The sequence below is a fragment of the Theobroma umbraticum genome, unplaced genomic scaffold (genome assembly GCF_002168275.2).
Source record: "Theobroma umbraticum cultivar Fairchild unplaced genomic scaffold, ASM216827v3 scaffold_50.0, whole genome shotgun sequence".
Classification (NCBI taxonomy): domain Eukaryota; kingdom Viridiplantae; phylum Streptophyta; class Magnoliopsida; order Malvales; family Malvaceae; genus Theobroma; species Theobroma umbraticum.
Window position 1 is genome coordinate 5,868,301 of NW_018397261.1, and position 25,910 is coordinate 5,894,210.

The 25,910-nt window shown below is 37.1% G+C and overlaps 4 protein-coding genes across 9 annotated transcripts in view; 1 reads left to right on the forward strand and 3 right to left on the reverse strand.

The window, feature by feature from the left end:
* OST1 (Protein kinase superfamily protein) overlaps nucleotides 1-2,780 on the forward strand; it is a 4,432-nt gene extending 1,652 nt beyond the window's left edge. For both annotated transcript variants that reach the window (XM_021430023.2, XM_021430025.2), the window contains 6 exons: nucleotides 86-139; nucleotides 230-322; nucleotides 548-640; nucleotides 1,658-1,762; nucleotides 1,842-1,940; nucleotides 2,149-2,780. In XM_021430023.2, coding sequence (XP_021285698.1) covers nucleotides 86-139; nucleotides 230-322; nucleotides 548-640; nucleotides 1,658-1,762; nucleotides 1,842-1,940; nucleotides 2,149-2,442 — 738 coding nt within the window. In that variant the 3' untranslated portion in view covers nucleotides 2,443-2,780. The remainder of the gene's footprint in view (nucleotides 1-85; nucleotides 140-229; nucleotides 323-547; nucleotides 641-1,657; nucleotides 1,763-1,841; nucleotides 1,941-2,148) is intronic.
* A 768-nt stretch (nucleotides 2,781-3,548) lies between these two features.
* Nucleotides 3,549-6,471, reverse strand: EMB1273 (embryo defective 1273). Of its 2 annotated transcripts, none has more exons than XM_021431031.2 (4): nucleotides 6,148-6,471; nucleotides 4,673-5,107; nucleotides 4,163-4,409; nucleotides 3,549-3,835 (listed from the first exon to the last, which is right to left on the reverse strand). In XM_021431031.2, the coding sequence occupies exons 1-3, from the start codon at nucleotides 6,256-6,258 to the stop codon at nucleotides 4,179-4,181; spliced, it is 777 nt and encodes a 258-aa protein (XP_021286706.1). In that variant the 5' UTR covers nucleotides 6,259-6,471; the 3' UTR covers nucleotides 3,549-3,835; nucleotides 4,163-4,178. The 2 variants fall into 2 exon arrangements, with proteins under 2 accessions (XP_021286706.1, XP_021286707.1); XM_021431032.2 differs by having other exon boundaries at nucleotides 4,673-5,104; nucleotides 6,148-6,469.
* A 358-nt stretch (nucleotides 6,472-6,829) lies between these two features.
* On the reverse strand, nucleotides 6,830-10,846 carry LOC110418177 (Putative N-acetyl-gamma-glutamyl-phosphate reductase). 2 transcript variants are annotated; one of them, XM_089783778.1, is made up of 15 exons: nucleotides 10,576-10,846; nucleotides 10,416-10,482; nucleotides 10,098-10,259; nucleotides 9,856-9,963; nucleotides 9,582-9,668; nucleotides 9,436-9,486; nucleotides 9,278-9,349; nucleotides 8,817-8,936; nucleotides 8,516-8,576; nucleotides 8,330-8,410; nucleotides 7,994-8,073; nucleotides 7,798-7,887; nucleotides 7,462-7,590; nucleotides 7,236-7,370; nucleotides 6,830-7,115 (listed from the first exon to the last, which is right to left on the reverse strand). In XM_089783778.1, exons 2-14 carry the CDS (start codon nucleotides 10,467-10,469, stop codon nucleotides 7,263-7,265), a joined length of 1,203 nt encoding a protein of 400 aa, XP_089639904.1. In that variant the 5' UTR covers nucleotides 10,470-10,482; nucleotides 10,576-10,846; the 3' UTR covers nucleotides 6,830-7,115; nucleotides 7,236-7,262. The 2 variants fall into 2 exon arrangements, with proteins under 2 accessions (XP_089639904.1, XP_021286499.1); XM_021430824.2 differs by having other exon boundaries at nucleotides 7,231-7,370; nucleotides 10,576-10,844.
* Nucleotides 10,847-11,055: 209 nt separating this feature from the next.
* On the reverse strand, nucleotides 11,056-25,370 carry POK2 (phragmoplast orienting kinesin 2). Of its 3 annotated transcripts, none has more exons than XM_021429974.2 (38): nucleotides 25,187-25,368; nucleotides 24,475-25,111; nucleotides 24,143-24,298; nucleotides 23,975-24,058; nucleotides 23,121-23,240; nucleotides 22,904-23,017; nucleotides 22,736-22,828; nucleotides 22,450-22,610; nucleotides 22,287-22,361; nucleotides 22,085-22,172; nucleotides 21,939-21,997; nucleotides 21,768-21,831; nucleotides 21,607-21,672; nucleotides 21,337-21,522; nucleotides 21,125-21,229; nucleotides 20,799-21,034; nucleotides 20,652-20,721; nucleotides 20,499-20,564; nucleotides 20,281-20,325; nucleotides 20,119-20,198; nucleotides 19,915-19,996; nucleotides 18,042-19,709; nucleotides 17,472-17,921; nucleotides 14,651-16,993; nucleotides 14,448-14,555; nucleotides 14,243-14,364; nucleotides 14,055-14,142; nucleotides 13,845-13,919; nucleotides 13,474-13,716; nucleotides 13,284-13,382; nucleotides 13,015-13,089; nucleotides 12,878-12,936; nucleotides 12,492-12,603; nucleotides 12,253-12,363; nucleotides 11,933-12,103; nucleotides 11,789-11,854; nucleotides 11,598-11,717; nucleotides 11,056-11,418 (listed from the first exon to the last, which is right to left on the reverse strand). In XM_021429974.2, the coding sequence occupies exons 2-38, from the start codon at nucleotides 25,108-25,110 to the stop codon at nucleotides 11,281-11,283; spliced, it is 8,634 nt and encodes a 2,877-aa protein (XP_021285649.1). In that variant the 5' UTR covers nucleotide 25,111; nucleotides 25,187-25,368; the 3' UTR covers nucleotides 11,056-11,280. The 3 variants fall into 3 exon arrangements, with proteins under 3 accessions (XP_021285649.1, XP_021285652.1, XP_021285651.1); XM_021429976.1 differs by having other exon boundaries at nucleotides 11,278-11,418; nucleotides 11,536-11,717; nucleotides 25,187-25,369; XM_021429977.2 differs by lacking the exon at nucleotides 11,598-11,717 and having other exon boundaries at nucleotides 25,187-25,370.
* Between the last annotated feature and the right edge of the window lie 540 nt (nucleotides 25,371-25,910).

A 25,910-nucleotide genomic window follows, 5' to 3' on the forward strand; every position in this document is an offset into this window, starting at 1 on the left:
CCCCGCCACCCCCCTCCCCCTTCTCTCTTTTTTTGTTCGATTAATGCTATGGAATTTCTTTTATGTAACCTGGTATGTTTTGCAGGCACGCTTTTTCTTTCAACAGCTTATATCAGGAGTCAGTTATTGTCATGCAATGGTGAGTAACTTTAGTTTTGTGCCTTTACTTTTGTGAAAGAGAATACAAGTTGACTCAGCTAGATCCCTTTTGCTGAATTCCACTCTAAAGCAAGTATGCCATCGGGACTTGAAATTGGAGAACACATTACTGGATGGGAGTCCAGCTCCTCGTTTGAAGATTTGTGACTTCGGGTATTCCAAGGTACGTGATCAGTGCCATTGTGGAATTTGAATCTTTAATGTTCAATTTTGAAACAAAATATCATTGATCAGTGCATCAAAAGGTGTTTGCAACGCATTCAACTCCTTCCTTTTGGTGAGGGGTCCCGCTGTTTCTTTCCTTCTTCCCTTTTCCCCTCCCCTTTTCTCATTTCATTGTCTTTGATTGTCCATATACATTTATGTTGACACTGTATACTTGTACCAGTCTTCAGTACTGCATTCACAACCTAAATCAACTGTTGGAACTCCAGCTTATATAGCTCCTGAAGTGTTACTAAAGAAAGAATATGATGGAAAGGTAATATTGCTTCTTATTTGTCTGGATTAAAAACTTTCATATACTTGTCGGGTGCAAGTTCTGTTCAACTAAGAATGTTGTGTTCTCAATAAACAGGCTTCTGCGGTATTGTTTCAAAGAACTATTCTAGTCTCAGCATGTAAATCTTTTTTCCTGTATTAAACCTTTGATAGCAACATTAATCGCCTCTTCTGCTGTCAGTTATTAATTGCTTTATTCTCCTGTCTTACCTGAATCACTCTGGTGGTACATTGTTTTACTGGCTCTGTGTTTTAAACTTCTCGGCATATTAATTAAGAGTGATAACGAACTAGCATCATGTCTTACTATAATTTGGTTGAAGATGAACAGTACAAAATCTCAGGGATTAGGCAATGTAATCTGCCAGGCACCTTTTAAGAACACTTTGGCCTGTGTGTTTCCTTGCTTTGATTTCAGTATATGTGTGATATATCTAATGCTTCTTTGCATCATTCCTGTTCCACTAGAGGCTACATGTTGCGTAAAGTTACCAGTTCTGACGGGATAAGAATAGTTACTAGTGAGAAGACAATCTGTATTCATCCTACCAGTTCTGAGAGGTTAAGAATACCATTATTAGTTTAGTTCAGTCGACCCTAACGGAAGATGTAGAATACTTTTGAAGTTTGATTCATTCATAGTTGCTGTTATGTGGATGCGATCAATGGATTGAGTAGGATATGTGAGGCAGATTAGAAATGTGATTTGGCAGGAATGACATTTTCAATTACTGGCTGAGGCTTCAGTTCTAGCAATTGAATCTTATAGCCAAATAAATTATTTTGTAAAATCTGCGTGATGGTATATTGTTCAATTATTGTGGTGCTTAATGTTTAATGGTTCAATTCCCAATCAAAATACTTCAATAAAGTATAATGGTAGTGCAGTAGTATGAGAGCAATTATATTACAGTCACCCAAAGCACATGCAAACACATGTTTCTCTTAGTAAGAAATATACATGCTAAATTTATCTTTTTCCAATTAAATATGTCAGGTTGCGGATGTCTGGTCTTGTGGGGTAACCTTATATGTTATGTTGGTCGGAGCATATCCTTTTGAAGACCCTGAGGATCCTAAGAACTTCCACAAAACAATACATGTAAATTAATTTCTTTTTCAATAATTGAAAGTGGAAACTTCTTTAAAATCTTGACTAATAAATCTGTTGGTTCTCTCAGCGAATTGTAAATGTCCAGTACTCAATCCCGGACTATGTCCATATATCTCCTGAGTGTCGTCATCTAATCTCAAGGATTTTTGTGGCTGACCCAGCAAAGGTTAGTTCTCTGTTTGTGACCTGAGTTTATATTCATGCCTCTGATATTTCGGGATAGTGCTACTATGCGTCACAAATCACAAACACTATCTTTTGATGGTTTATGTTTTATTTCTCTGAGTAATGATGTAAAATAATTCCTAGTAACCATACAAGTTCGAAGTTCCTTTTCCCATGGTACTACGTCTGATTGATCTTTATTGCAACAGAGGATATCCATTCCTGAAATTAAGAATCATGAGTGGTTTTTAAAGAACCTACCAGCAGATCTCATGGATGAGAATGCAATGAACAGCCAGTTCGAAGAACCTGATCAACCTATGCAAAGTGTTGATGATATTATGCAGATCATCTCTGAGGCCACTATTCCTGCGGCTAATACAAATAGTCTGAATCATTATTTGACTGGTAGCCTGGACATTGATGATGATATGGAAGAGGACCTGGACAGTGATCCTGAACTTGACATTGATAGTAGTGGAGAGATAATATATGCGATGTGATTCTGATCGTGCCCGTGTGCTGAGAAGGGTGGTCATCCAATGTTCATTGAAGTTTAACCTTGGAAATTGGAGCTTTGGGTGGGAAAGGACAAAGGAGGTATCATTTTCTTGAAAGTGGGGGACAGTATAGGTAGGGATTTCTCCGTCAAGCGAGAATCCAGCATTGTGCTTGTGTTCTCTGTATCACTAAATGCCCTGCCACTTTGAAGTGGCATATGTACTGTTTTTGTAATCTTGTAACACCTGTAATGAAGTCTTAACTTTGTCTTTAATTGTACCGGTGACACCTTGTCTCCATTTCTAGAAAGTTTGTTATAGACTTACAGGCACAGCTTACAGTTCATGAAATGGTCCTTTTGCTCTAACATAAACCACAACTAGACCTTAGTTTAATTTAAAATTGGATAGTAATTAATCAATTTATAAGTGGATGAACATGACCATCCTAATCAGGGTCAATTTGATTGTGTTTAATGGAATAAAATTAAGCCGCAATGTGAAAAGAGTATGCATTTATCTCCTGATTTGTTAGGTTCTGGCAAGTGGAATCTCACCTGGCCTGTATTTTGAGCAGCACCAGAAGGATCAAAGGTCAAATTTTCTGTCGTTATCACTAGCCATATCATCATTGAAAATTTATAAGAGGGATCCAAATATTCTCCTTTTCAGAAAAACGGCAGCAACTCTGCTCATTCAACCACAGATGTTTGTCAAAGCACCTACTCAAGAAACTTGTCCCCTTCAAGGAACCTTCTTCCTCAATGCATTATAAGTTGCAGAATGATTAGTTGATCAGGGATGTTTTCTAATGAGATCTGAATGCAATAAACAGCAGAGAGGTTTTTTTTTTTTCCATTTTTCTTTCTGAAGAGGTAGAATCTAAGTTTATATTACACACCCCGGACAAATACATCCTCAATGATGCAAAGATATGGGTAACCTTAGTTTTTCCTCGGAAGAATAGTCCTTAACAACTGACCTTAATTTGGTATTTATGTTTGAGCATGAGCTTCCTTTCTTGTCCAAAAGACAAAGGAACATATCTATTTTCCATGTATGGCCTAGTTTGCCACGAAGACTAAAAGGGTAATTGATGTATGAAACACTTGTCGAAACTATCAATGCATTCAAGCTTTTAACCATAGTTAGGACCATATCCTCGTGATATTCTGTCCTGGCAACAAGATCATAGGGTGTGCTAATTCTCCAGTCTCTCTCAAAACTCAAGGTTGAATTAAGGAAAATACAAAAATGGCATTGGTGTTCAAAGTTTCAAGCCAAACATCCCAAGCACCAGCTTGTTCGATCTCCCAGCTGGAGCCTTCTCCAATTTTGATAAAATTCTCCTAAACAGCCTTCTCTGGGCAGTTTTTTCTCTGACTCAGAATGCCACCTGTTATAAAACGGGAGACATTAGCAATGCCATGAAGAAGTGAATATATGACGTTGGTAATTTTGAAAGTGAATTTGATTACTACATAGGAATAGAAAATTAAAAAAAAATGTTGGTAGAAATGCAAATAACCAACTTCACAATTAGACTTCAGTAAATGATTAATTAAAAACATATCCGACATTTATCAGTTGTTTTCAGAGGGACAAATTTGATTATCCCTACACCTGGCTATCATGTGATAAGATTAACACCAAAAGTCAACTGCACAAACTACCATTCATTTTCTAAGAGACAGACATGCATATCAGGTCCAAGCACTTTTACCTGTTCAGATTACAGCCTATTCAGTTTCAGAGTCACTTGCATTTACCAAACTAGTCGGCTGCACAGCTCCTGATATATTTTTGGGTCTTCTATACCACAAAAACATAAACCATAGGGTCCTCAATAGTGCCCCATTTGCAAAGTGTGGAATGAAAATGCGCCCCCAATATGGGTAATATGGGCCTGGCAATTTGATCGATGTAAAGATTATTACAATAGCTATTAGGTGCCAGGGAACTTCTGCATCCTGAAAATCAAGTCATATGATCAACAAATTGTTATGTGCTGACATTTTTGATAATTCCTATATTTCAATATATTTTATTCAAATGTGACAACAACAAACTTGTCCAGACATTTATTTCTCTATGTGCTGAATTCTATGGGGAGCACATTGGGGGATGCTGTGAGGAACGTCTGCTATAACTCAAATTTACCGGAAACACCAAGAATATTATGACATCTTTACCTTCGTAACATCTTTTATTCATTAGTGACAAAAATACATACCTTGAGAAGAGGAGAAAGTTCCAAGGCAGTTTCTTTCAAAACCCCTGCGAGTACAAAGCCAATGAGTAGGGGAACAGGGATAATAGTCAACTTCTTTTCATGTGCACAGTAGGACATCTCACTAAGGGAGGACACTGCCAGTAAAGGTACACTTAAATATTTGACAACTGCCAATATAAGATCAAGTATGAGTTGAACAAAGTTCTCCAAAGCTCTGTTCCAGGGGAATCTCTTCACCGGCAGAGGAGCACTGTCCCACAATCTTCTTGCCTTTTCTATTACATGGTCAAAATTTATTTTTTCAGGATCACCTGATTGACCTGTGGCCATATTTATTGCAGAACAGATACTTGTCTTAGTACTGCTCCAAATGACTTGCTTTCGTTTCATGGTCAAACTACATCTGTGTGCTTCAAGATACTGAGATGAATCCTGCTAAAAAAACCAGCACAACAAAAAGATAAATAATAATCTCTAGAAGCTAAGAAAAAATAGTCAAAAATACATTAACATGCAACCCATTGACCTTGAAGAACAAACATCACTATCTTATTCCCTTGGATCAAAATAGATAAATAAAGATCAATTCCAGCTAAATGGAGAATATCGTTGCAGATAATCCCGTTCAGAAAAGAGAGGATGCATGAATTTTCCACACATTCAAATGAACAACTATACTTTTAAAGAAGAACATAGTACTTGCTTCTTATTACACAGATCGCAGAATGAAACTTTACGAGCAATTCGCCAAACAAAATCAAGCAAAAAGGAATTCATATCAGGGCAACTAAGAAGAGGTATACCTCAAAGAACAAAAGAAAAAATTAACACTGCCACAAATAAGTCCTCAAAGTGATTGGCGAAACTAATTTAAGAACTGAATTACTTCTCCAACTTGAACAGAAGAAAACATGTGCAGTACACATATAATTTTCATGCTCCTTCGGACTTACTAAGAATCCCACAACCAACTATCTAATAACAACCTATTATAAAATCCTGGAACCTTCTTCTCTCACCTATGAACATAGTCAGATGAGGGGATGGGGCGCACCTCAAGCGGCCAAAGCTTAATATTAAAAGGAACAACAAAAAGCAGTGTTAATGGAGCCCGTTTCGTCAGGATTAAGACTAATAGAATACAAAGTAACAAGGGATAAAAGAAGGCTAGTTGAATGAATGAACGTGAAGCTACTATAGAATATTGAATACTATTAGACCCCTCATCCCCCAAAATAAATGAAGCTGCATCACACATTACAACTAAGATTATGGCTTCATAATTGGGCAATTCAAGACCCATTTCCAAAATCTATATTCTTATTAGCCAAACATTTTAATGTAGAAACATAAAGAGCATAAACCTACAAATAATAAATCCAATGAGAAACAAAACGTAAACCCCAATATTCAAAATGAAAAGCGTTGTCTACTCAACATATACAGGAGAAAAAGGGGCAAGAGAAAAGCTTTACCTTGAGCTTATGAAGAAAAGGAGAATGAATTTTAAGAGACATTTTAGGGAAGCCATGGAAATGGGTAGATGCAGATAACAAGTGAGAGGAACATGGACTGGTCGTTGCCATATTCGATAATCTCAAAGACCCTTTTCAGAGGTTTATGTTAAACGCCTTGAAAATGGGTTTTTCATGAATTGCACCTAAACGACATTGTTGAAATTGTCGTGGAAGACTTGGTCTGGGGGGATAAGATTGAAACTTTTGATGGTGGGAACTATTTCCTTTTCTTAAAGCTTATAGCGGAGAAGCGTTTCTGTTGATGAAGGGTTTAAGGGGTGGAGCCAGGATCTGCTAGTGCTACGGCTATTTTACGCAACCGTGAATCTTGCATCGGTTCGGGTCAGATTTTGATGTCTACGGATAACAGTGGTAATTACGGAATATTCACAAAAACCGACATGAAAAAGATCAATGTTCAAATGGAGGAAAGAACAAGTAGGCTACTCATCAATGATACTTATTTTTCAATCTGTTCAGGTGGCCTTATTACCTCTCCAATTAGTATTGTTAGCTTTGGCAATGTCCAGAGGGTTGAAAATGGAGTAAGGTATAATTGCAAGGAAATAAAAGCTTATTATTTTCCCAAGAGAACACTGGTATCAGATTATCAAAAGCCAATGCTAATTCATACCAAGGCTTTTGGCAAATCAGGCTTTCATTTTTTGTTTAACTGCAACACAATTACTGACTTATTGGAGAAAGCAAAGATGGAAATTTGGGCCTTCCATAGATACAAAATCATCTTATTTTCTATAGTACAACGGAGGAATTTAGCCCATTTTAGCAACTAACTATTGATTTCCCAACAAAACTTGGACTGCATCTTCAACCAAATACTCTTTTATGCTACTTGCTCAGGACTCCGGAGACCTTGAAAACAGGATGGAAGCCTTTTCGATTTCACAATTCCACTTCACAGCCACCTGCAAGAAACAATAAAATCAGGCATTTAAGCTAAAGAACTCGAAAGCTGGTGCCAATTTTGTATGTTTATTACTTGAATATGACCACAATAGAAACAGAAAGTGAAGTAATAACCTTACTTCAGAAGGGAAAAAAGGAAGAATATGTCATGGAAACAAGGGCTGGTAGAGAAGCCCTGTACTTTCTGGATAACCTAGCATTATATTAAGATTTTGTAGTGCTTGACCAGAAGCTCCCTTCACAAGATTATCAATCTGCGGAACAGGTTTTGAGAGCTCAGAAAACAATAAGAGGACACTATAATATTTTGCATAGGATGTGCACATGCTGAAGGTTAATACATACAACTGATATGATTATTGCCCTTCCAGGGATTCGATCAGGAAAGACATTCATAAAACAATAGTTAGAACCTCGAACATTATGAGTACGAGGAATAACTCCCTTTTCTAACAATTTTACAAATTCTTCATCCTGCCAGAAAGAAAAAAATAATAAAGTAAAATCAGTATTTAAGACCCAAACACCACTGAGAAGAACAAACAAGAGTCATATAGACTAGCAGGTATAGCAAGCACAAGCCCACATGCGAACTGTAACCATTTAGAACCCTACAATAAAATAAGATATACCTGACAAACAAAACAAAGTATAAAACCAATCAAGTTAGATAAGATGTACCTCATAACATTTTCTTAATTGCTCATATAAATCCTCAATTGTCACTCCTTGAGACATTTCCACATATATTGTTGATTGCATTCCACGGGTCTGATTTGACAATCAAGGAAAAGAGAGTCACATGTTCTTAATTCTTTTGGAAGGAAAGAGAATAGAAAGCTATTAACACTGAAACGCAGTTTATTACAAATCTTACCATTGGCATTAGGTGTGGTGTGAAACTAACGGTTATTTTTAAATGTGCAGCATCAGATAGTCCCTGTTCAATTTCTGGGGCTGCAATGAGAACAGAACAAATATTAACACTGTAATAACTTTGGCCTCCAGAGTTGCATTACAACCATATATTCCACCTAGCATAGTTCCATAAATAGATGAAGTACCATTACCATTTCCTAATTAGGCAAAAAGAATACAACAACAATAAGAATATAACAAATATAAACTGGTCAGGATCCATCTACCTTAATTACAAGATGAAGACCATTAAGTAAACCCCAAAATCAAGATGCATAGGATTCCATGTACTCACCATGGCGATGTCTTGTAACACCATAAGAATATATTCCTTCAGCTATTTCAGAGTATAAATTTGCTTCCTTGGCTCCACGTCCTGTAAAAGGTAATCTAGATCAGAATTGCTACAAAGAAACACAGCAACATACAGAAACTGTTGTTAAAAATGTGCATGAAGATATAGAAGAAGGAGAAAACCAACCGGCTCCACTCACACCAGATTTTGAATCAATAATGATATTTCTGGGTTCAATGAGTTTAGCCTGCAAGTTGAAGGCAAATCAGTAAGATATTGGATGTCTAATATTATTAACTAATGATGGATTCACATGGGCACAGCATCAGTGGTACAGCAATCAAGCAAAAATGATGATCAAAATGGGTACACATATTACATGCATCATTCATTAAGCATCTATATCAACAAAAATTTAAACATCAGCTACTCAAGTGAATAAACATGTGACATAAAACAACTTAAAACACAAGAAAAAGGGCACAACCTTTATCAAGGGAACAAGTGGAAGCTGAATAGATGTTGGATAACAACCAGGATTAGCAACTAGACGTGCACTTTTCACTTCCTCCCTTAAAATCTCTGTCAAGCCATACACAGCTTCTTTCTGGATTAAGTTGAAAACTAACCAGTTAACATAAAGAGTAATATCGAGGAAAGCAAAACAAAACTCTCAATGGAAATGTCAAAAACAATAGCATGTGGCATTCTTTCTTGAAGAACAACTATGTAAAGGATAGAAAAATTAATCAGTTACAAGATCAGTTGGCAGAATAAAATATAACCAGAGCTCATTCTCAACAACAAGGTCCAGTCAAGTATAGGAAATCTGAGGTGCTAAACAGAAATCTTCCCACTGGAACTTGAAGTCATATATGAGTAGGTACAATAACCTTTGCAATAGTAAAAATTAAAGGATTATCTGCATTTTATTAAATAAAAGAAAACCTGCAATTCTGGTGCACTATGGGGCTGACCATACCATTCCTCATATTCAGCAATATCTCTCAGCCGAAAGTCCTGAAATTATTGCATAATACATTACATGGGCAGAGAACCTTACACCAGGGATGCAAACAGATCTTTAAAAGAATAAAAAACAATACCGCAGAAAGATCAACAATCTTCAAATGGCGGGGCAGGCCTCTGATGATTTCCTGAAAATATTTAAATGAACAAAATTCACTATGATAAGAAGACTATTTTGAAGTAAGGAAGATAAAGTTTGTCAGGTTATGAAGGTACAGAGCACCTGTGTAGTTCCATGAGGCAAACAACAGAACACAGCATCCACGTTAGAGAAGTCTGCATCCTTGACCGAAACCATAGTTGGCAGATTCTGCAAAAAACAAACGGACTCAATGACCATCCAAAAGAAACACTACAATAACATACTTGACCAGCCGCAGATAATAGGCATAGCCACTATTTTTAACATTTACAATTCAATATATTGAGATGACAAAATTCACTCTTGCCCCAAAATTAAAGTTTATTGTCGGAACCTAGAAAGAGTTCTTGCTTACTTGTGTTATCAAATGAGGAAACACTGAGCCCATTGATTGGCCTGCTTTTCTATCAGCAGTCATCAGCGTAATGCCAAAGTATGGATGGTTTGCTAAGAGCCGAACAATCTGTGAGAAAATAAACAAATACATAAAATAGAATCAATTTTTATGCTACCAGTTAACAATTAACATAGAGGTAAATAGTACATAACAAAAACCTCAAAGCTAGAGATATAGTGTAAATATAAGAAATTTCAAACCTCAGCTCCAGTATAACCACTAGCACCCAGAAGACCAATGCGAACTTCCTTTTTGTTCTGTTGTGAAGATTGCATACATTTTGTAGACAAGGCTGACGCTCCACCTACATTGAGCCTCACTTTTTCATTTCGATTCTTCAGTTTTGAAATCTTTCCTTCCTCCTAAAGTTTTGAACACCCAAAGTTAGGTTTTTCAAAAAATAAATAAATAAATTTAACACCAAAAATTCAAGTATCTTGAAACTAAGAACTTTGATTTTGTTTCTTTTCTAGCATTTCCTGGGGAACCAAACAATGAGCTTTCGTCTGAAAACAAACCTTCCACAAATATCCTTGATTGGAACAAATTGAACTGAAAGTTGCAGTGCTCATTTCTAATCAAATTCTGCAACACCAAATTCAAAAAAAAAAAAAAAAGTTAAGCTTTAATGGATAAAATGTAATCATGTTTGGATTATATAGCGGATTGAACACTTACGGCCTCTTGTAAAATCTGCGTTTGTTTGGAAAGAAAAAATAAAAAGTTGGTCTAAAATTGTTCCCAGTGAAAAAGATGATGCTTGAATTATTAGACAACCAAAATCAATACCGAAAACCCTAGAATCTGAAAAAGGGTTTTGGTTCTGTCTTGTCTTGTCTTGTTTGTAACTGTATGTTGAGGTCCATGTAAAACTCCGTGCAACCTCGTGACGTGGAGAAACTACAAAAGAGCTCGTGCGGAATCCAACGGACTTGATTCGAGCAGCCAGCGCCCAGTCGCCATTCACGCCCTCAAGGCATCGCGAACGCAGAAATTGACTACTCTTTGCATTAAACAGTTCTAATTCTAATTTAGGAATCAAGCGCCTTTCACATACGTCAGTGCTTAGATATTGGTGAAATTAAAGCCTTGCCATATTTACTTAAAAAATTAATTAGATATATAATAATAAATAAAAAAGAAGAGTGCAATTGAAAATTAGTGGAAAGTAATGGAAAATGTGTTTTCATCGAATAAATTATATAATATACATTGAAAGCTAACTTTGATTTCTGTTTGGGTCGCAACTTGTTGCAGCTGGCGATTTGCATTTCCGCAGAAACATTATTTACAAGGAATATTATACAAGAATGAAAAAAAAAATATTAATGTACATCTCAATGAGCCTGGAATTGTTAGCAAAATGCTTAGTATTGCATCCTCCTATCGATCTAATGTAGAAAGAAATGGAGCTTGGGGTACCCTTTTTGGAGTATGACAGTTTTCATCTGTTCTTGAGCTTACTGGTGAAGTCTGGGGCATTAGTTCTGACAATCTGTTTCTTTCACTGGTAATTCTATTCTGCAAAAGAGTTTGTTGGTTTGTCAGTTTATTTCTTCAAAAGATTGCTAGTTTAACAGAAAAGCTGAGAAGAATGTGTATGTATATGTATATGTATATGTATATGTAATTACACACAGCATTTAGCATACAACCGAGACCCAGGAAAATCATGTGTCTTGTGTATGTGAGTTATTGACCTTGAGGGTCAAACCCTGCAATTCTCGTTCAAGTGAGATGACTTTGTTTTTGAGGTGCTCAAGTGCCTCTTCAGCGGCCGCAGGACAGATGTCAGACACAGGTTTTGTTATACCAGCAGCCTGAAAGTTTGGTTCAAATGAGACCGATAAAATTCCTGAGAAACCTGAGGGGTCAATCACTGTTCACGTACCTTTAAAACACTTGTGCACAATCCCAATAACTTCTGTGCTAACTGCACCCGGTCATCATCAGATTCCTGTGACAGATTTATAGACGGTTATACTTCTACAAACTGCGTTAAAGCCTACTAAGATATAGCTGTGTGGACGGTTACCCTCAGTTTATTAGTCAAACGTTGCTCCTCGTCAAAATTAATATGAGGATTTTTCCCCATAGAAGCACGATAATGAGCAAGCTCTTCCCTGACACGTGAAAGGACAACCTCTGTCCGGCGCAGTTTGGCACCGAGGTCTTCGTTTTGAATTTTTAGTATGTTGTTTTCCTCCTATTGCATCATTCATGGAAGAAAAGAAAAACACAGACAGATCAGAGTTGGCAACTTGACATTGATTTGGAGGAGAGGAAGTCCTTAAACTTAAGACCAAGTTCAATATCACCCAAATTTAGTAGCAAGAAGAAAACGTAAAATCTTGCCTTAATTTTGGCATGATGATGAATTCGCTGTTGGAGGTTTTGCTGGCCAGACAACTTCTTTACTTCTCCTTCAAGTTCCATTACTTTCTTCTTGTAATTTACATTCTCCATCTACATATACGCTAGGGAGTTAGGCCCAAAATCCAAGGTTCAAGAAGATGAAAAATCAGTCACACACTCTATACGAGGACCAACTAAATATGACACTTGATTAAATAGAACGGTTTTAAGACTTTAACCTTAAGCATTTCATTTTCAGTTTTAAGCAACTGATCTCTCTGACGAAGCTTCTCCAATGCTATTTGGGCAGCTACCACCTCAGCCTGTTTCCTATCGATTTCCTCAAGCCACCTGTTAAAAGAAAATGTGCAGCAGACATGAGCATAGTTAAAATATGAAATAGATAACTGAAAATAACCTTTGTTGCTCCGACTCTTCGTTTTCCTTGAAGTACCCATGTCTGATATATATCCCATGGATATATGGCTGTAGTGATCCGACCCTCCAAATATATGGAAAAACTTTAAAAAATTTTGATCGTACCCGTATCCAACACTTACCCCCAAGTCCTAGTAACATAAAAAATAACCAAAAAGAACTTGAGCTTAGGAGCTGCTAATCTCACCCTTGCCTCTCCTCGACAAATTCATTGAGTTGCTGCTTAAGCTTGACAACCTCATGCTCCTGTACAAATTACATAATTCAAATAAATCAGAACACATAATAGGCAACATAAATTCAATATATCCAAGCTAACCATACCTTCACTTGAGATTCTAAACTACTAAGTCTAGCCTTCTCTGCTATTTTCTGCACTTGCTGATTATCCAACAGTGACTACATTCAAAAGAAGAGAATCATAAGATAGACAAATTCAACCGTAACTGTATGTATGAGGTTTTTTTTTTTTTGTTGGGGGCAGGGGGTACGGATTTTTTTTTCTTCCCATGAGAAAAAGTAATTTTTTCTTTGATCCTAAACCAGCATATACTTGCCATAATTAAAATGGTGGATATAGAAAATCTGGTTACCACATAATTGGTCATATCCAATTTGACTCCCAATAAATCTCGAATTACATCATGGGTCATGCTCTCAGCAGCTGCTAATCTTGCATTGAGAGCAAATATCTGGGGAAAAGAACATGTTTAAACAAAGTAACTAGCGAGTCCAAAGACTATAAGAAGCTGTAGAATGAATATCCATGCGGTAAAAGCCTACCTCTTTCTGTCGATTTGCTGCTAGGGATTCTAATTCTTCAATGCGCAGCCTTGCAGCAGTAAGATCCTCATCCTTCTCAGATTTTACTTGTTGTGCCAAGCCCAAACCAATGCATTTAAACGGGGAACCAGAGCCTCTAGACTTTGCCACATTTTTTTCTGACTTGTTCGATGACTGACTTTGGGCATGGCTAAAGTATCCTTCAGGTTTAACTTGTTCAGCCATGGCTTCCAATGCCTTGAACTGTTTCCAATTTTCATAGTTTGTCCGAAGGTTAGAGAATCAAAGAAAAAGAACATATACTCTAATCCTATATAGGCCAGAAAAAATGCAGCAGAACTGCCCAATCCAATCAATATCCATTGGCATACCTTCTGCTTATACTCCTTCGCCTGGGCTTCTGCATGCAAATTTAGTTCAGAAATATGTGATTTGCATTGGGCAATCTGTTGAACAATATCAGAAAGATATCAATAACACCGCACCCACCTTGGAAAGGAAAAACCAAAGGCTTCAAAAATTGCATTTCTCTGCATTATAAGCTTAAAACAAAGTTACACAGTTCAACAGAAAGTTTTGACCTCTTTATCCTTGTTAGATATATCTCTATCAAGAATTTGTATGTAATCCAAGGCTTGTTGAAGATCTTTCTTCTTCTCATCTAAACACCTGCAGATAGAAAGAAATCATATATGGCCAATTAAAATCATTATCATCATTTAGAAAGGTTATCGCCACTGTAAAATAGATCAGAGCAATATTGCCAAACCTTTTCATGTCAGCATCAGCATTTTTGACATTCTGCATCTGATTTTTTACAGCATGAAGCTCTAATTCTAGCTCCTCTCTTTGCAATCGTTGACGTTCAGCTTCTCCTTTAATAATGTCAACCTAACACCAGTTTGGGATTTGTTAAACATGGTTATCAAAGAAGTAGTACTTTCATGCAGCTTTATCACAGTGCAAAATCACACCTTGTTTTCCAGTACATTTATGGTACATTCTAGCTCTTCAACAGATCTCTCTAATAGCTTCACCTCAGCTTCCTTGTCTTCAGCATAGCTCTTGTTTGATTCAGCCATCTATCATCAAATTTTATGGATACAATTATAAGACCTAAATCAAATCAAAAGGAAGAAAGGGATACTATTTTATACAGTGTTAAACCAGACCATACCTGTTGAGCTTCCATAGCAATAGCTTCACTTTGTTTAACCTCAACATGTGCCTTTCCAAGCTTTTCTTCCAAGCTAAGCACCTCCATGTGAAGCTGATCTCTTTCACCAGCAATTTCATTTAAAGTACTACTCATGGACTCAACAGTATGATTCATTTGGGAAAGGGCATTACTCATTTCTGAGAGTTCCACCTCCAAGCTCTCAATGATCTTCTTTCTCTCTCTTAATTCAACTTCAAGAGAACTTTTTGCACCTAAGGCATCCTCAATATGAGCTCTCAACTCTTGATTTTCAGAGCAAAGAAGTTTGAAAGACTCACGTTCATTTGAAATATCCAACTGAAGGTTGGAGATCATGTCTAGCTTTTCTTGCAGCTGAACTTCAAGCATTTGACTATGACTAACAGCCTCATTAAGTTCACTTGATTTTACAGCAAGCTCATCTTCTAAAGACTCCAAAGAAGAAACCATTTCCTCTATTTCATCTTTTTGATCCTTAGTATTAGAAGCAGACTCTTGTAGTAGGCTGAGATCAAATAATAGACCTTTCAAAACCTCATCCTTCCTTGATAACTCTGCCTGGAGAGTCACATTTTCGGATTCCAGCTTGTTGGCATGATGCTCTAAGTACTCAAACTCTTCTACGAAATTGGATATCCTCTTCGCATTATCAGCCAACTCCTGAAACATTTTATCTGCAACTGTAACACCTTTATTCATTGTGCTAAATAATCTACTACGCGTCATATCTGTAGTTTCCACTGAATCAACACATTTTGCAGCATTCAAGGCTGACTTGTTGAAGGCTTTAAGCTCATTTTTCTCCAGAGATCTAAGTTTCTTGCTCAAAAGAGCATTCTCTTCCATCAAAGTATTTACTCTCTCAACAGAAATTTGCAAATCATGACTTTTCAGACCTAAATCCTCCATGATGATAGATTGAGAAAGTTGGAGTTCCTTCAATTCAACAGCTTTCAGCTCTAGATCAGTTTGTAGGCTGGTAATGCAAGTCTCCAAGAAAAAAGTTTTTTCTTTCAACTGGTGAATTTCCAGATTAGAAGCATCAAGGCAACTTACAGAGGATTCAAGATCAGATCTTTTCTCCTCCAAATCCTGCAGAAGTAGACAGTTTTCTTTCTTCAACTTTCTTAACTCACTTTGCAATTCTTCTAGTTTTTCTTGCGTAAAAGACGACTCAATTTCCCACTCCACCAAAACCAGTTCTTTCAAATATGAATCTATTTTTGAAAGAATCATTTCTTTCTCCAAACCATCAAGGACAGCATAAGCATTTGTAAGCTCTTTTTTAGAATCAGCTAATTGAACAACCATTTGTTCCATCTCTGATGCCAAAATAAGAGACTCGAAGTCTTTCGTCCACGAGTCTACCATAGAAATCTCAGCCTGAGATTTGAGAAGCTCGTCTTTATCTTTGAGCAGTTGCTCTTGATCAAGAAGGGAAGCTACAAAATTTGTGTTACTCAAATCCAATTCCTTCATTAGAACTGTGAGCTGAGATCCCATATAGTTAGACCTTTGCAACATAACTTCCTCTTGAACCTGTAAATCAGAAATCCTTTTCTCAAACGTGACTAATTTTACACTAAGCTCACCAGTTTCCTCTTCCTTCTTTGATATTCGATCAAAACTATTCTTGATATCAGCTAGGAGCTTTCCTTTAATAAGTCTACACATTTCAAGCTCTCTTCTTGACTTGGAATTGTGCTCCCTCAAATCAGCTATAACAGCATTTGACTCAGACAAGCCATGCTGAAGCAAACCATTCTCCGCATTCAGCCCTGTCAAGGTTTCCAACAAAATTCCCATATGACACAGGTGAAGCACTGACACAGCACAGTCCTTCACAATAATCTCCGACCACACATCTTCAAGCCATGACCGTGCAAGAATCACAGAATCAAACAGCAGAGACTTGAGGGAATGGCAATCACTAGCTACAGCCATGACATTCTGAGAGAAAGCAGTTTGCAACTCAGTCATGAGACCCTCCAGTTCGGAAACCAGGTACGTTGTTTCTGTCAAACTTGTGCCAAACTGCTCTTCTAGGTTTTCAAGTTGCTGATCCTTCACAATATTAATGGATTGCAAGCTTTGCACCTGATTAACTAGTGCATCCCTCTCATTAACTAGTGTGGCTTCCACTTGCTTCTGCCTTTTAATATCAAGCTTCATGGTTTCATTAGCAATCATGAGCCCATTGATCATAATATCTGCTTCTGTTATGGTATCTTGTGCCTCCTCAAATTTAGCAAGAATACAAGAAGCCTCTGCAGCTTTCTGAGTTGCAATCATCTTTGCATCACCAACTTCAAGTTCGAGAAACTGAGCAACAGGATTGTAAAAGGAAAATATAAGGCAAAATATTAATAAAAACTAAATATACTTTACTTCTAGTTTATGAGGGTAAAAGCAATGTAGGAATCTGTTATAATATTGTCCAATGAGCTAACATGTTCTTTGGCCAAACTAGCAGTCCAGCTGTTTTTAAGCACTGAACTAAGCCTTTTTCTTTTTGTTCAGTTCAACCATTCAACACTTATTTTAGTTAAACTGAGCCATATCAACACCTACTTATATTATTGTCTGCCAAAGTGCTTGTTTGTTAGATGAATTGGGAACAAAAGCCTTGTAAATAATGACATGGACAAACCCGCCAAAATAGAAAAGTTTGTCCATGTCATTCTTTGTGTGTGCCTCTCCTTTGTAGGTGCAACAATGACATGGACAAACCAGACAAAACACCGGAAAAGTTTTTCCATGGTTTTAAAAACTGGATGTTTAAATAAATTTAACAGGTTACCTCTTTTGTCTGGCACCAATGAGTTCTTATTTCTTGCATGGATTGCTCAAATGTATTCATCTTACGATTGACAGCTCCAATCTTGAGTTCCCACAGCTTTCCGAATTCATTCATTGTTGCTTCCAGAGCAATTACATGTGTCGTGAGGCACCGTAGGCTTTCCTTGCTCAGTTTCTCAGACAACTGGATCTTCTCTTTTTCATCCCGTATTGTACCCATCTCTGCTTGAACCTCTTTTAAGCTTTCCATGGCTGATTTTATTTCCTTTTTCAGAAGAATAACGGTCACTTCTCTGTCACACACACTCTTGCAAGTTTTTCCAAACCCTAAACATTTCTCATTACGCAGAGACCCATGCTGACTCTCTCCAACTTTAAAGGAACAATCAGATATATCAGTTTCCAGCTCCTGAACAGAGTGCAAGTCCTTGTCATCTGCTCCTGCATTTGACTGCAACAACATCCAGGTGTAGCAAAAAATCGATCACCCTTTTCAAAGAATAACTACAACAAAAAAGTGAATAGCTGCTACGAATAAGCTGTCTATCAGAAACCAAGAGCATCAGCTTACCCGTCTTTCATCACTGCCATCATCAGAGGTATAAACTCTTTCTCTGACACTTCTTTCAGGACTTCTCCCACAATCTCTATACATGCCCATGTGAGCCCTGAGTGTGGATACACCAGTTCTTAGCTCAGACAGCTTCTCATGTGTCTTCAAAATGTCATTCTCCTCCATATCTTCAAGCTTTTGTTTCATAGCAGCAGCACGCTGTTCCTCCTCCAAAAGCCTCTGCCCAAATTCAGCACAGGCTTCCTCTGACTTCGCAACCTCACTTTGAAGGGAACGAATCTGTTTTTCAGCTTCTTCAATCATGGCAGCTTGATCAATGAGAATAGAGTCCTTACTTAAGATCATCTCTGCTGATTCTGCAAGGCGGATGTCCTTATCCTTCAATGCATTGAGATGTTTAAGGTTTGCCTCTGATAATCTATTCACAAGTACAAAAGCAACTGTTGCACAAACAGATGCATTTCTTAGGTCATCTTCAGCCATCTTCATTCTGTCCTGCAGCTTTGTTATAATAGATGTTTTCGTATCCAGTTCTGACCTCAGTAGAACAATTTCTTTCTGTTTTTCATTGCATTCTTGCTGCTGTGCTTCATTAATAACCAGTGCAGCACCTCTCAAAGACTTCAGCATGCACTCCAGCTCACTTCTTTTATCTGTTGCATCCTCTAGGCACCTGCCAAGTTCTTCAATCAATAATTCCTTTTCCGAGAGTATTCTGACCACCCTACCAACTTGCTCAGAAATCCAAATCCTTCTCTGTGGAAATGAACTGGAAATGGGATCAAGTTGATCATAGGCATCAACGAGTTCCTCATGACCATCAGCAAGAATATTTTCAATCTCAGAAGCCAGAAGTTCCCACTCTTCTGATAATGTTCTTAGTTCCCCATCTTTCATTTCAAGCCTTTCAAGTAACTCTTTATTATCTTCAGTCAACAAATATGCCTTTTCTTGCAACTCCTTCAACTCAGTTTCTAAAATGATGGCACCTTTTTGAGCCTCCATCTCTTTCAAATGACAATCTTGGACTTGCTGCTGAAGAATAGTAAGTTCTTCCTGCAAACAGACAATCACCTCAGCAGTTTCAGCTTCAGCCTGCCGACGAGTTTCATCCATTTCTTCTTCGTTAGATGCCAAATAAGCATGATCACTTTGGTACCACATATTCATTTTCTTGGCCTTCTCAAGAGAGGCATGCATCCTCTTCAGTTTCAGCTGGAGGGCAGAGTCTTCACTCTCAATCTTTTCATGAGGTGGGTAATCTCTAAACGCTCTACTGGAAAGTTGCTCTTTCAAGGCAACAATTTCAACTTCTTGTTCACTCAAAAGCTTCACAAAATGACTATTGGTTTGCCTCAAATCCTCCACCTCATTGATTGACAAAATTTGCTGGGACTCAAGTGCTTCAATTACAGACTTTGCCTCTTTTAGTTCACCATTTGCATCTTCAACATGTTTGCTCAGCAGCAAAAGCTTGCCTTGTGCTATCTCAAGATCTCTAACCAAGCACTTTGCCCTTTCTTCAACTTCATCATGAGTTGTTTTCTCTTCTTGAAGAATAATCTTCAGTATATCCAATTCCAACTGCAAATCCATAATTTGCTCCGCATTTTTCATTGCCTGAATAGCATTCATCTCCTTCAGATCCCCATTTTGATCTGAACCCTGAAATTGATGTTTAGTTCCTCTCGTTAGCAGGTAGATTGCAAAATCAAAAGGAAACAAATGGCTGGTCAAATATAACCATATTCTTAGGAACATAGGTACTGATTAATTCCATACCAATAATCTCAGTAACTCTATGTGATTTTTTCCATAGTAATTGAGATCCCATAAGCTAAAACAACAATAATAGCAAAACTAATAGTACCTTTATGGTCTTGATGTTGCCATCTTGATGGCAAGCTGAAGACTTGAGGCTATTTAACATAGTACGTAAATCGTTAATTTCTCTGCAAAAGATGCAAGAAAAATTCACCTTAGAAAGCAAGAAAATGCCTGCAACAACTAATAGTTTCAATCTTCAAATAAAGAAAGCCCAATTTTAGCTGAAAAGAAGACCAGATTGTCTGACCTACTAAGTTTTGCATTGTCCTCTATACAAGAATTAAGATTGTCCCTGCATTCTTCCAACTCATTGAGAGTGCTTTGCAACTGAAACGATATAAAAGAGTGACATATAAGTCCCAAAGACTAACGTTAAATGTATATTTCTGCCTAGCAAAGACAAACCAACCTCTAACTGTAGAGAGTTATTTTCTTTGCTGATGCAAACAACATCCTGTATTAGAAGAAAAAATAAATAAATCCAAGGTAGCCAATATTCATAAACTTTTAGGCCTTCATTTCCATTCTAAAAAGAGAAATGTAAAAAGAATAAAGTATCCTTCCTCTCATAGTTTCTCAAACCAAATATGTTTGGGTGACAAATTATAATAGGCAGTGTATAGAGACCTGCAATTGATCATCTGAGCTTGGGTAGCTATGCTGCTTAGACTTTCCATCAAGAAAATGAAGGAGCTGCATATAGAAGGCCAGAATCAAACACTCTCCAAAATAGAAATTACATGGAAGAATAACAACATTTTAAGCCAGAATTAGAAATACCTGATCCCGCAGTTTGGATATTTCCTCTAAGAGTATCTCCTTTTCTCCTTCTTCATAGAATTCTTGAAATCTACAAGTGCAGTAATGAGAATAAATAGCAAAATAACAGGTAGAATATTGACACTGTCATCTGTTTTCAGAATCTACCTTCTAAGTTGGTCTAAAAGTCTTATATTCTCCAAAGCAAAACGAGTTACTTCAGGATTTTTATCAACTTTAGCTTGAAGTAACTGAATCTCTTCTGAGAGTGCTTTATTCTCTTTGAATAAAAAAGAATCCACAGGTAATGAGCCACGAACAAGTGACTCCATTCTTTGAATCTTGTCTTCCCGAAACCTAAGCATCATTTTAGTGCTTCTAGTGTCTTCCTCCCTTTGACGAACCTGTAAAGTACTTATTGTTAAAAAATTAAGACAACAGTTTAAAATGCAACAAACTCAGAAGTCAGAAAGGAAACGACAGAAAAAAATTACCAAACGATTCAATTGTTCAATCTCTGCTTCAAGCTTCTTGATGCAAGTTTCTGCCATTTGCTCCCTTCTCAAAGCACCAGCAAGCGTTGTCTCCAAAGATTTTAACTGCACAATTTTCAGAAAAGTCCAAAAGAGATCATAATGTAAGTACACTTAGTTCGAAACTCCATTAAAGAAAAAAAAAAATCACCATTGCAGCATAATCCAACTACCTGCTTACTGGACATTCTCACAATGCCTCTGGATTCATATCCAAGTAAATCATCAACTTCTTGGCGACCGATTTCATATGTACTATCATCAGAAGGATTTTCTTCTGATTGCATTGTACCACTGATTGTTGGACCAAATGACAGAGATCGGGATACATTCTGATGTTTAAGAGCACAAAGCTCTTCCTGTTCAAGAAAAATAGTTTACATTACAGATTATTCAATTCACATGAATTTAGAAGAAAATAAATTATTATGAATGCACCACACCTTTAGAAGTCGTATCTGGTTTTGTAGTGCAATGACATCCCCAGTGGAATCTTCATTCACCACAGCCTACACCATTTACAGGAGAAAATTTAATAAGGAAAAACTTAAGGACGTTTATACAATATGTAAGAAAACTAAAAATACAATAGGAATAAACTCACATTGTTTTGAATTAATTTTGCTCGCTGAGCAAACTTTAGAGTGTTCAGGGTTTCAGTTGCACAGCTGCAGAAAAATAAAACGTAAAGAATGGGAGGAGGTTAATCAGAATCATCATAGTTAATCATGTCCAAGTTGAAATGCTTCAAAATGTGTCAAAAATAGAAACCAACCAGACAGAAGGGCTGACATTAGCAATTATCATTGTTTTTGAATTTCCACCAAGTGAATCCTGTGTTATATTTAATGTAAAATGTTACATCATAACAGGTAAAAGCAATGCAGTAAATAAGAAGAAAAACGAAAATCAGAAACTGACCTGAAGAAGAAATGTGAGCTTTGAGTCTCTATAAGGAACATGCCGTGGCTTTCCATGAGCCACATCCACAAGAATCATAATGACATGACTGCAAATGACAATCTGTTCTTACAATTTTGACTACCAAGAATAAAAGTAAAGCAGAAACAATAAATTCAAAAGCCTCAATATTTGTTGAAGAAATTTGAAAGAGTTTAAGTACCCTAGCGTTGACAAAGATTTGTTTATGCTAGCTGCTTCCTTTAAACGCTCACCCTCAGCACCAGAAGTTTTCTGCCTGTAGTAGAATATCAAAAAGACAGGAATCTCATTACACAAATGCAAGCTAAAATATATATAGTTCAACACCCCGGTGTGTATCTCACCTTTCTGAACCAGCAAGATCAACCAGGTTTAATCTTGCAAACCGCAAATTAGTTGTGGACTCTTTTTCCCACCTGCTCTCAATTACACATGTAAAAACGCTATGTGAACGACTGCTCTCCCTATTCATATTTGTCGCCGCAACTTTCCTATTTAAAGAGCCCTATGCACCAAAAGAACGGTGATTTAAAACAAGAATATATACAATGGAAAGAGCATGTCTTTCCAATGGACAGAGAGAGAGAGCAGCAGTTTCCTACTGCCCAAAGTATTGATAAAAATTGTAACCTGAGTTAAAAGCTTCAGAATATCACCCACTGTCTGAACTTCAAATTCAGAGAGATTTTCCACGTACACCCCTTTCTTAACATCTTCCCTCAGCTACAAATTAAGAATGGGAAAATGAAAAATAGCTGAAAGATATGAATGACAGAAATAAGAAAGGAATAAACTTACAAGCAAATTGGCAGCAGAAGGATCAAGAAGATCTGTTATTTGTTCATTATAAATCTCAAGGAAAGAGCATTTGCAATTGTATTTTAACTTCTCATCCCTTCGGATTTCCTCTTCCTGTAATAAAAAAATAGACAGAGAATTATTCGTGACCGTGGTTTCCAAGCTTATGTATTAAACCAAAAGTGACTGGCAAGAACTTCGGAAGAGAGACAATTACAGCTTGAATTCTAGCAAACAAAAACTCAAATATCCGTGGTGTCATTCCCCGTTGTGGACTTGGCTTGACTTCCAAATCTTCAATCTCACCAAGCATTGTATAGGTCTTTCCACTTCCTGTCTGCATGTCCAAACCCAGTGATGTCAAGCTAACTGATAAAGTTTAGAAGAAGGGGATAAAATGATTTGTTGAATCATTGTTCTAAGTTATTAGAGTTGAATTAAACAATCCATTCTAAACTTCCTATACTACTGCAGGATATCTCTAATTGTCCTATATATGTCTCATAATAGAAAGGTAGTAATTGATGCTTGGTTGCATATCTTTTCACAAGTTGCAAGGAGCAACAAAAGCTACAAAACAAACAAAATGACTTTCCTTCAGACAAGACTAAGTTTTGACTTTTCTTTCTTTTCCCTTTTGACAAGGTAGGGGGGCTGCCAAGAACAATCCTAGTTCTCATAGTCGTTTTAGCATGTAAACAACTACAAGGTTGAAACTCCATCGTATTGACACTTAAGCAAGGGTACCTGGACAAGTGTGCTACATTATCGTCACATCATTTTGGATATAACAAACTTGTAGGGAACATGTGCTCTATACTTGAACACCACAAATTAAAATATCCAACACCAATGTAGCAGTTCTGTTAAGTAAGCTAATAAATATCAGATACAAAGAAAGTCAGCTGCTGCACGTATATTTTTCTCATCCAACAAGCCATACATGTCGTAACATTTCTATTAGCTACTTCATTTGCCTAAATGAATCGAGAAAGGTAAGCAATTCCTGTTTTGCATTACCAATGAAAAGAAAAATGATATCAAAAAATCCTAAGTTTCAAGAGAAAGTACCTGGCCATAGGCAAACATACAGCTGTTATAGCCAGATAAGCAATTTTCCACCATTGGCAGACCAGCCATCCTAAAAAGCATTTCCTGCAAAACCAAATGTGTGAACATACGGATTACAGTAAAGGAAAATCTTTCTACATACAAATCTTAATTTGCCTTTAACCAAACCTGGTCTACTGTTTCACATGCCACATGATCAAACGTGAATCTAGTTTCTGGTTGCCCAATCCAAGCGATGCTTTGTGAATTTTCTTGTTTTAAACATCTGTTATAGCCATGTGTGCTCTTCTCCATGCCATTGAGAGGACGGACACGAATAAGAACCTAGGTAAGTTTTAGGAATCATCACCAGAGATAGCAAATTAGTCTAGAATTATCCTCAACCATCACAATAAACAATAAATTTGTGCAATTAACACACCATTCTTTCCCATTTCTATATATTATATCACAAAAATGAGAAATAACTGAATAAAAAGTGAATGTTAGAATGGTTTTACCTGTACATTGTGATCCATCCAAAAAGACGGGTCTTCTTTAAGGTCAAAGTGAGGAACTTCAACAGTATTCACAACAGTAGGCGGACCACAAGAAGAAGAACTAGGCACTCCTTTATACAATGCAGCAAAATTCCCTCCACGCATCCCTCCATTCCCATCAAATTTGTTCCTCAAACCCGAAGCCGGAGGCTTACTTACACTCTTCGTTGGCGTACTCTGCGTCGAATTGCTCTCCGAATAACAACTAGAATTAGCCCTCCCCATTCCCCTACTCACCCTTGGCGTCATATTCATCACCCCTCCATTTCGCAAATCAGATTCGGCCGCCTCATTCTTCGCCCAACCAAACCTCTTTTTGGACAAAAATCCATGTCTATCTGGGGTTTTAAGTGGCAAAGTCGAATCAGGGAGTTTAGGTTTTGGCTTAGTTGGGGTTTTATCAACTCGGCTTCGAATGCTTTCATCTGGTTCTGATGTAGGGTTTGGCGTTGGATCTTGAATCGTGTTGAGAGGAGGTCTACTTGAACCATCATTGCTCGGCTGAGAAGCTAGTGAGTCGCTAGGGTTCACTGGTACATTCTCGATTTCCTCGTTCTTGCTCGAGTTTCGCCTCAAGAATTTGAAATCTCTCAACATTCTGGCCAAATCAATGCGAAAAACAAAAGCGTTAAAAAAAGACCAAAAAAATGCAACTATGATTCAAAGTGCGTACCTAAAACTGGAAGTGAAAAACAGAATCCGAAATCGATTCCCTGCAATTGTTTCCTTGAAAGAAGAAAAAAGAACTTAGGGTTTCATGTCAGATCTTGGGAGATTTTGGTAGAAGTAAATGGATTATTATTCTCTGCTTCTTCCCTGGGTTTTTGGTGAAAGGTTTTTGGGGTTTGGTTTTGAAATTGAGCTGGAAGATGGACGGTGGAGATTTCATTTTAGATTTTGGAAAATGGACGTTTGGCGGTGTTTCGGATTTGAATTTGGGAAGGGTCTTCGGGTCAAAAAAGGAAAAGAACGAGGGTATCTTGTAATTATGGCATAGATTTAAATTTCTCAACGGCTAACATATCACAAGTTACAACGTGGCTTTTTGATCTGTGGGCCTAATTATTGATTTGTTTGTTTTTTACTTTTGTGGGAGGAAGGGTAGGGTACCCTACGTCTTTTTTTATAAAGTAAACAATCTTTATCTCTCCATTCAAATAAAAGAATCAGTAGTAAAATTCAAACATAATATGACCTTTTTGTCAAATTATCTTCATAAGAATGATGGATGTGCTTTTAACATTTTCCTTTAGATTTATACTTAATCCAAATTTTTAAAATATTTAATTTTACGATCATATGTTAATTAATTTATCAATAAATATTTAAACATGTAATATATAATAGTTTCTTGAAAAATTCTATTATGGCACATGTTCTTCCAGAGGAGGAGTTTG

Excerpts from the sequence above, each read along its gene's own strand:
- EMB1273 (XM_021431031.2), bottom strand. The coding sequence starts at position 6,258 with ATGGCAACGACCAGTCCATGTTCCTCTCACTTGTTATCTGCATCTACC. Across the intron at positions 5,108-6,147 it reads CTTTTCTTCATAAGCTCAAG|CAGGATTCATCTCAGTATCT; the intron begins GTAAAGCTTTTC and ends TGGTTTTTTTAG. Across the intron at positions 4,410-4,672 it reads AACTTTCTCCTCTTCTCAAG|GATGCAGAAGTTCCCTGGCA; the intron begins GTATGTATTTTT and ends CTTGATTTTCAG.
- LOC110418177 (XM_089783778.1), bottom strand. The coding sequence starts at position 10,469 with ATGAGCACTGCAACTTTCAGTTCAATTTGTTCCAATCAAGGATATTTG. Across the intron at positions 9,669-9,855 it reads TTCCTCATTTGATAACACAA|AATCTGCCAACTATGGTTTC; the intron begins GTAAGCAAGAAC and ends TGTTTTTTGCAG. Across the intron at positions 8,074-8,329 it reads TGTTACAAGACATCGCCATG|CCCCAGAAATTGAACAGGGA; the intron begins GTGAGTACATGG and ends TTCTCATTGCAG.
- POK2 (XM_021429974.2), bottom strand. The coding sequence starts at position 25,110 with ATGTTGAGAGATTTCAAATTCTTGAGGCGAAACTCGAGCAAGAACGAG. Across the intron at positions 24,059-24,142 it reads CATGTGAAACAGTAGACCAG|GAAATGCTTTTTAGGATGGC; the intron begins GTTTGGTTAAAG and ends TTGGTTTTGCAG. Across the intron at positions 11,855-11,932 it reads GTTTGACTAATAAACTGAGG|GAATCTGATGATGACCGGGT; the intron begins GTAACCGTCCAC and ends AATCTGTCACAG.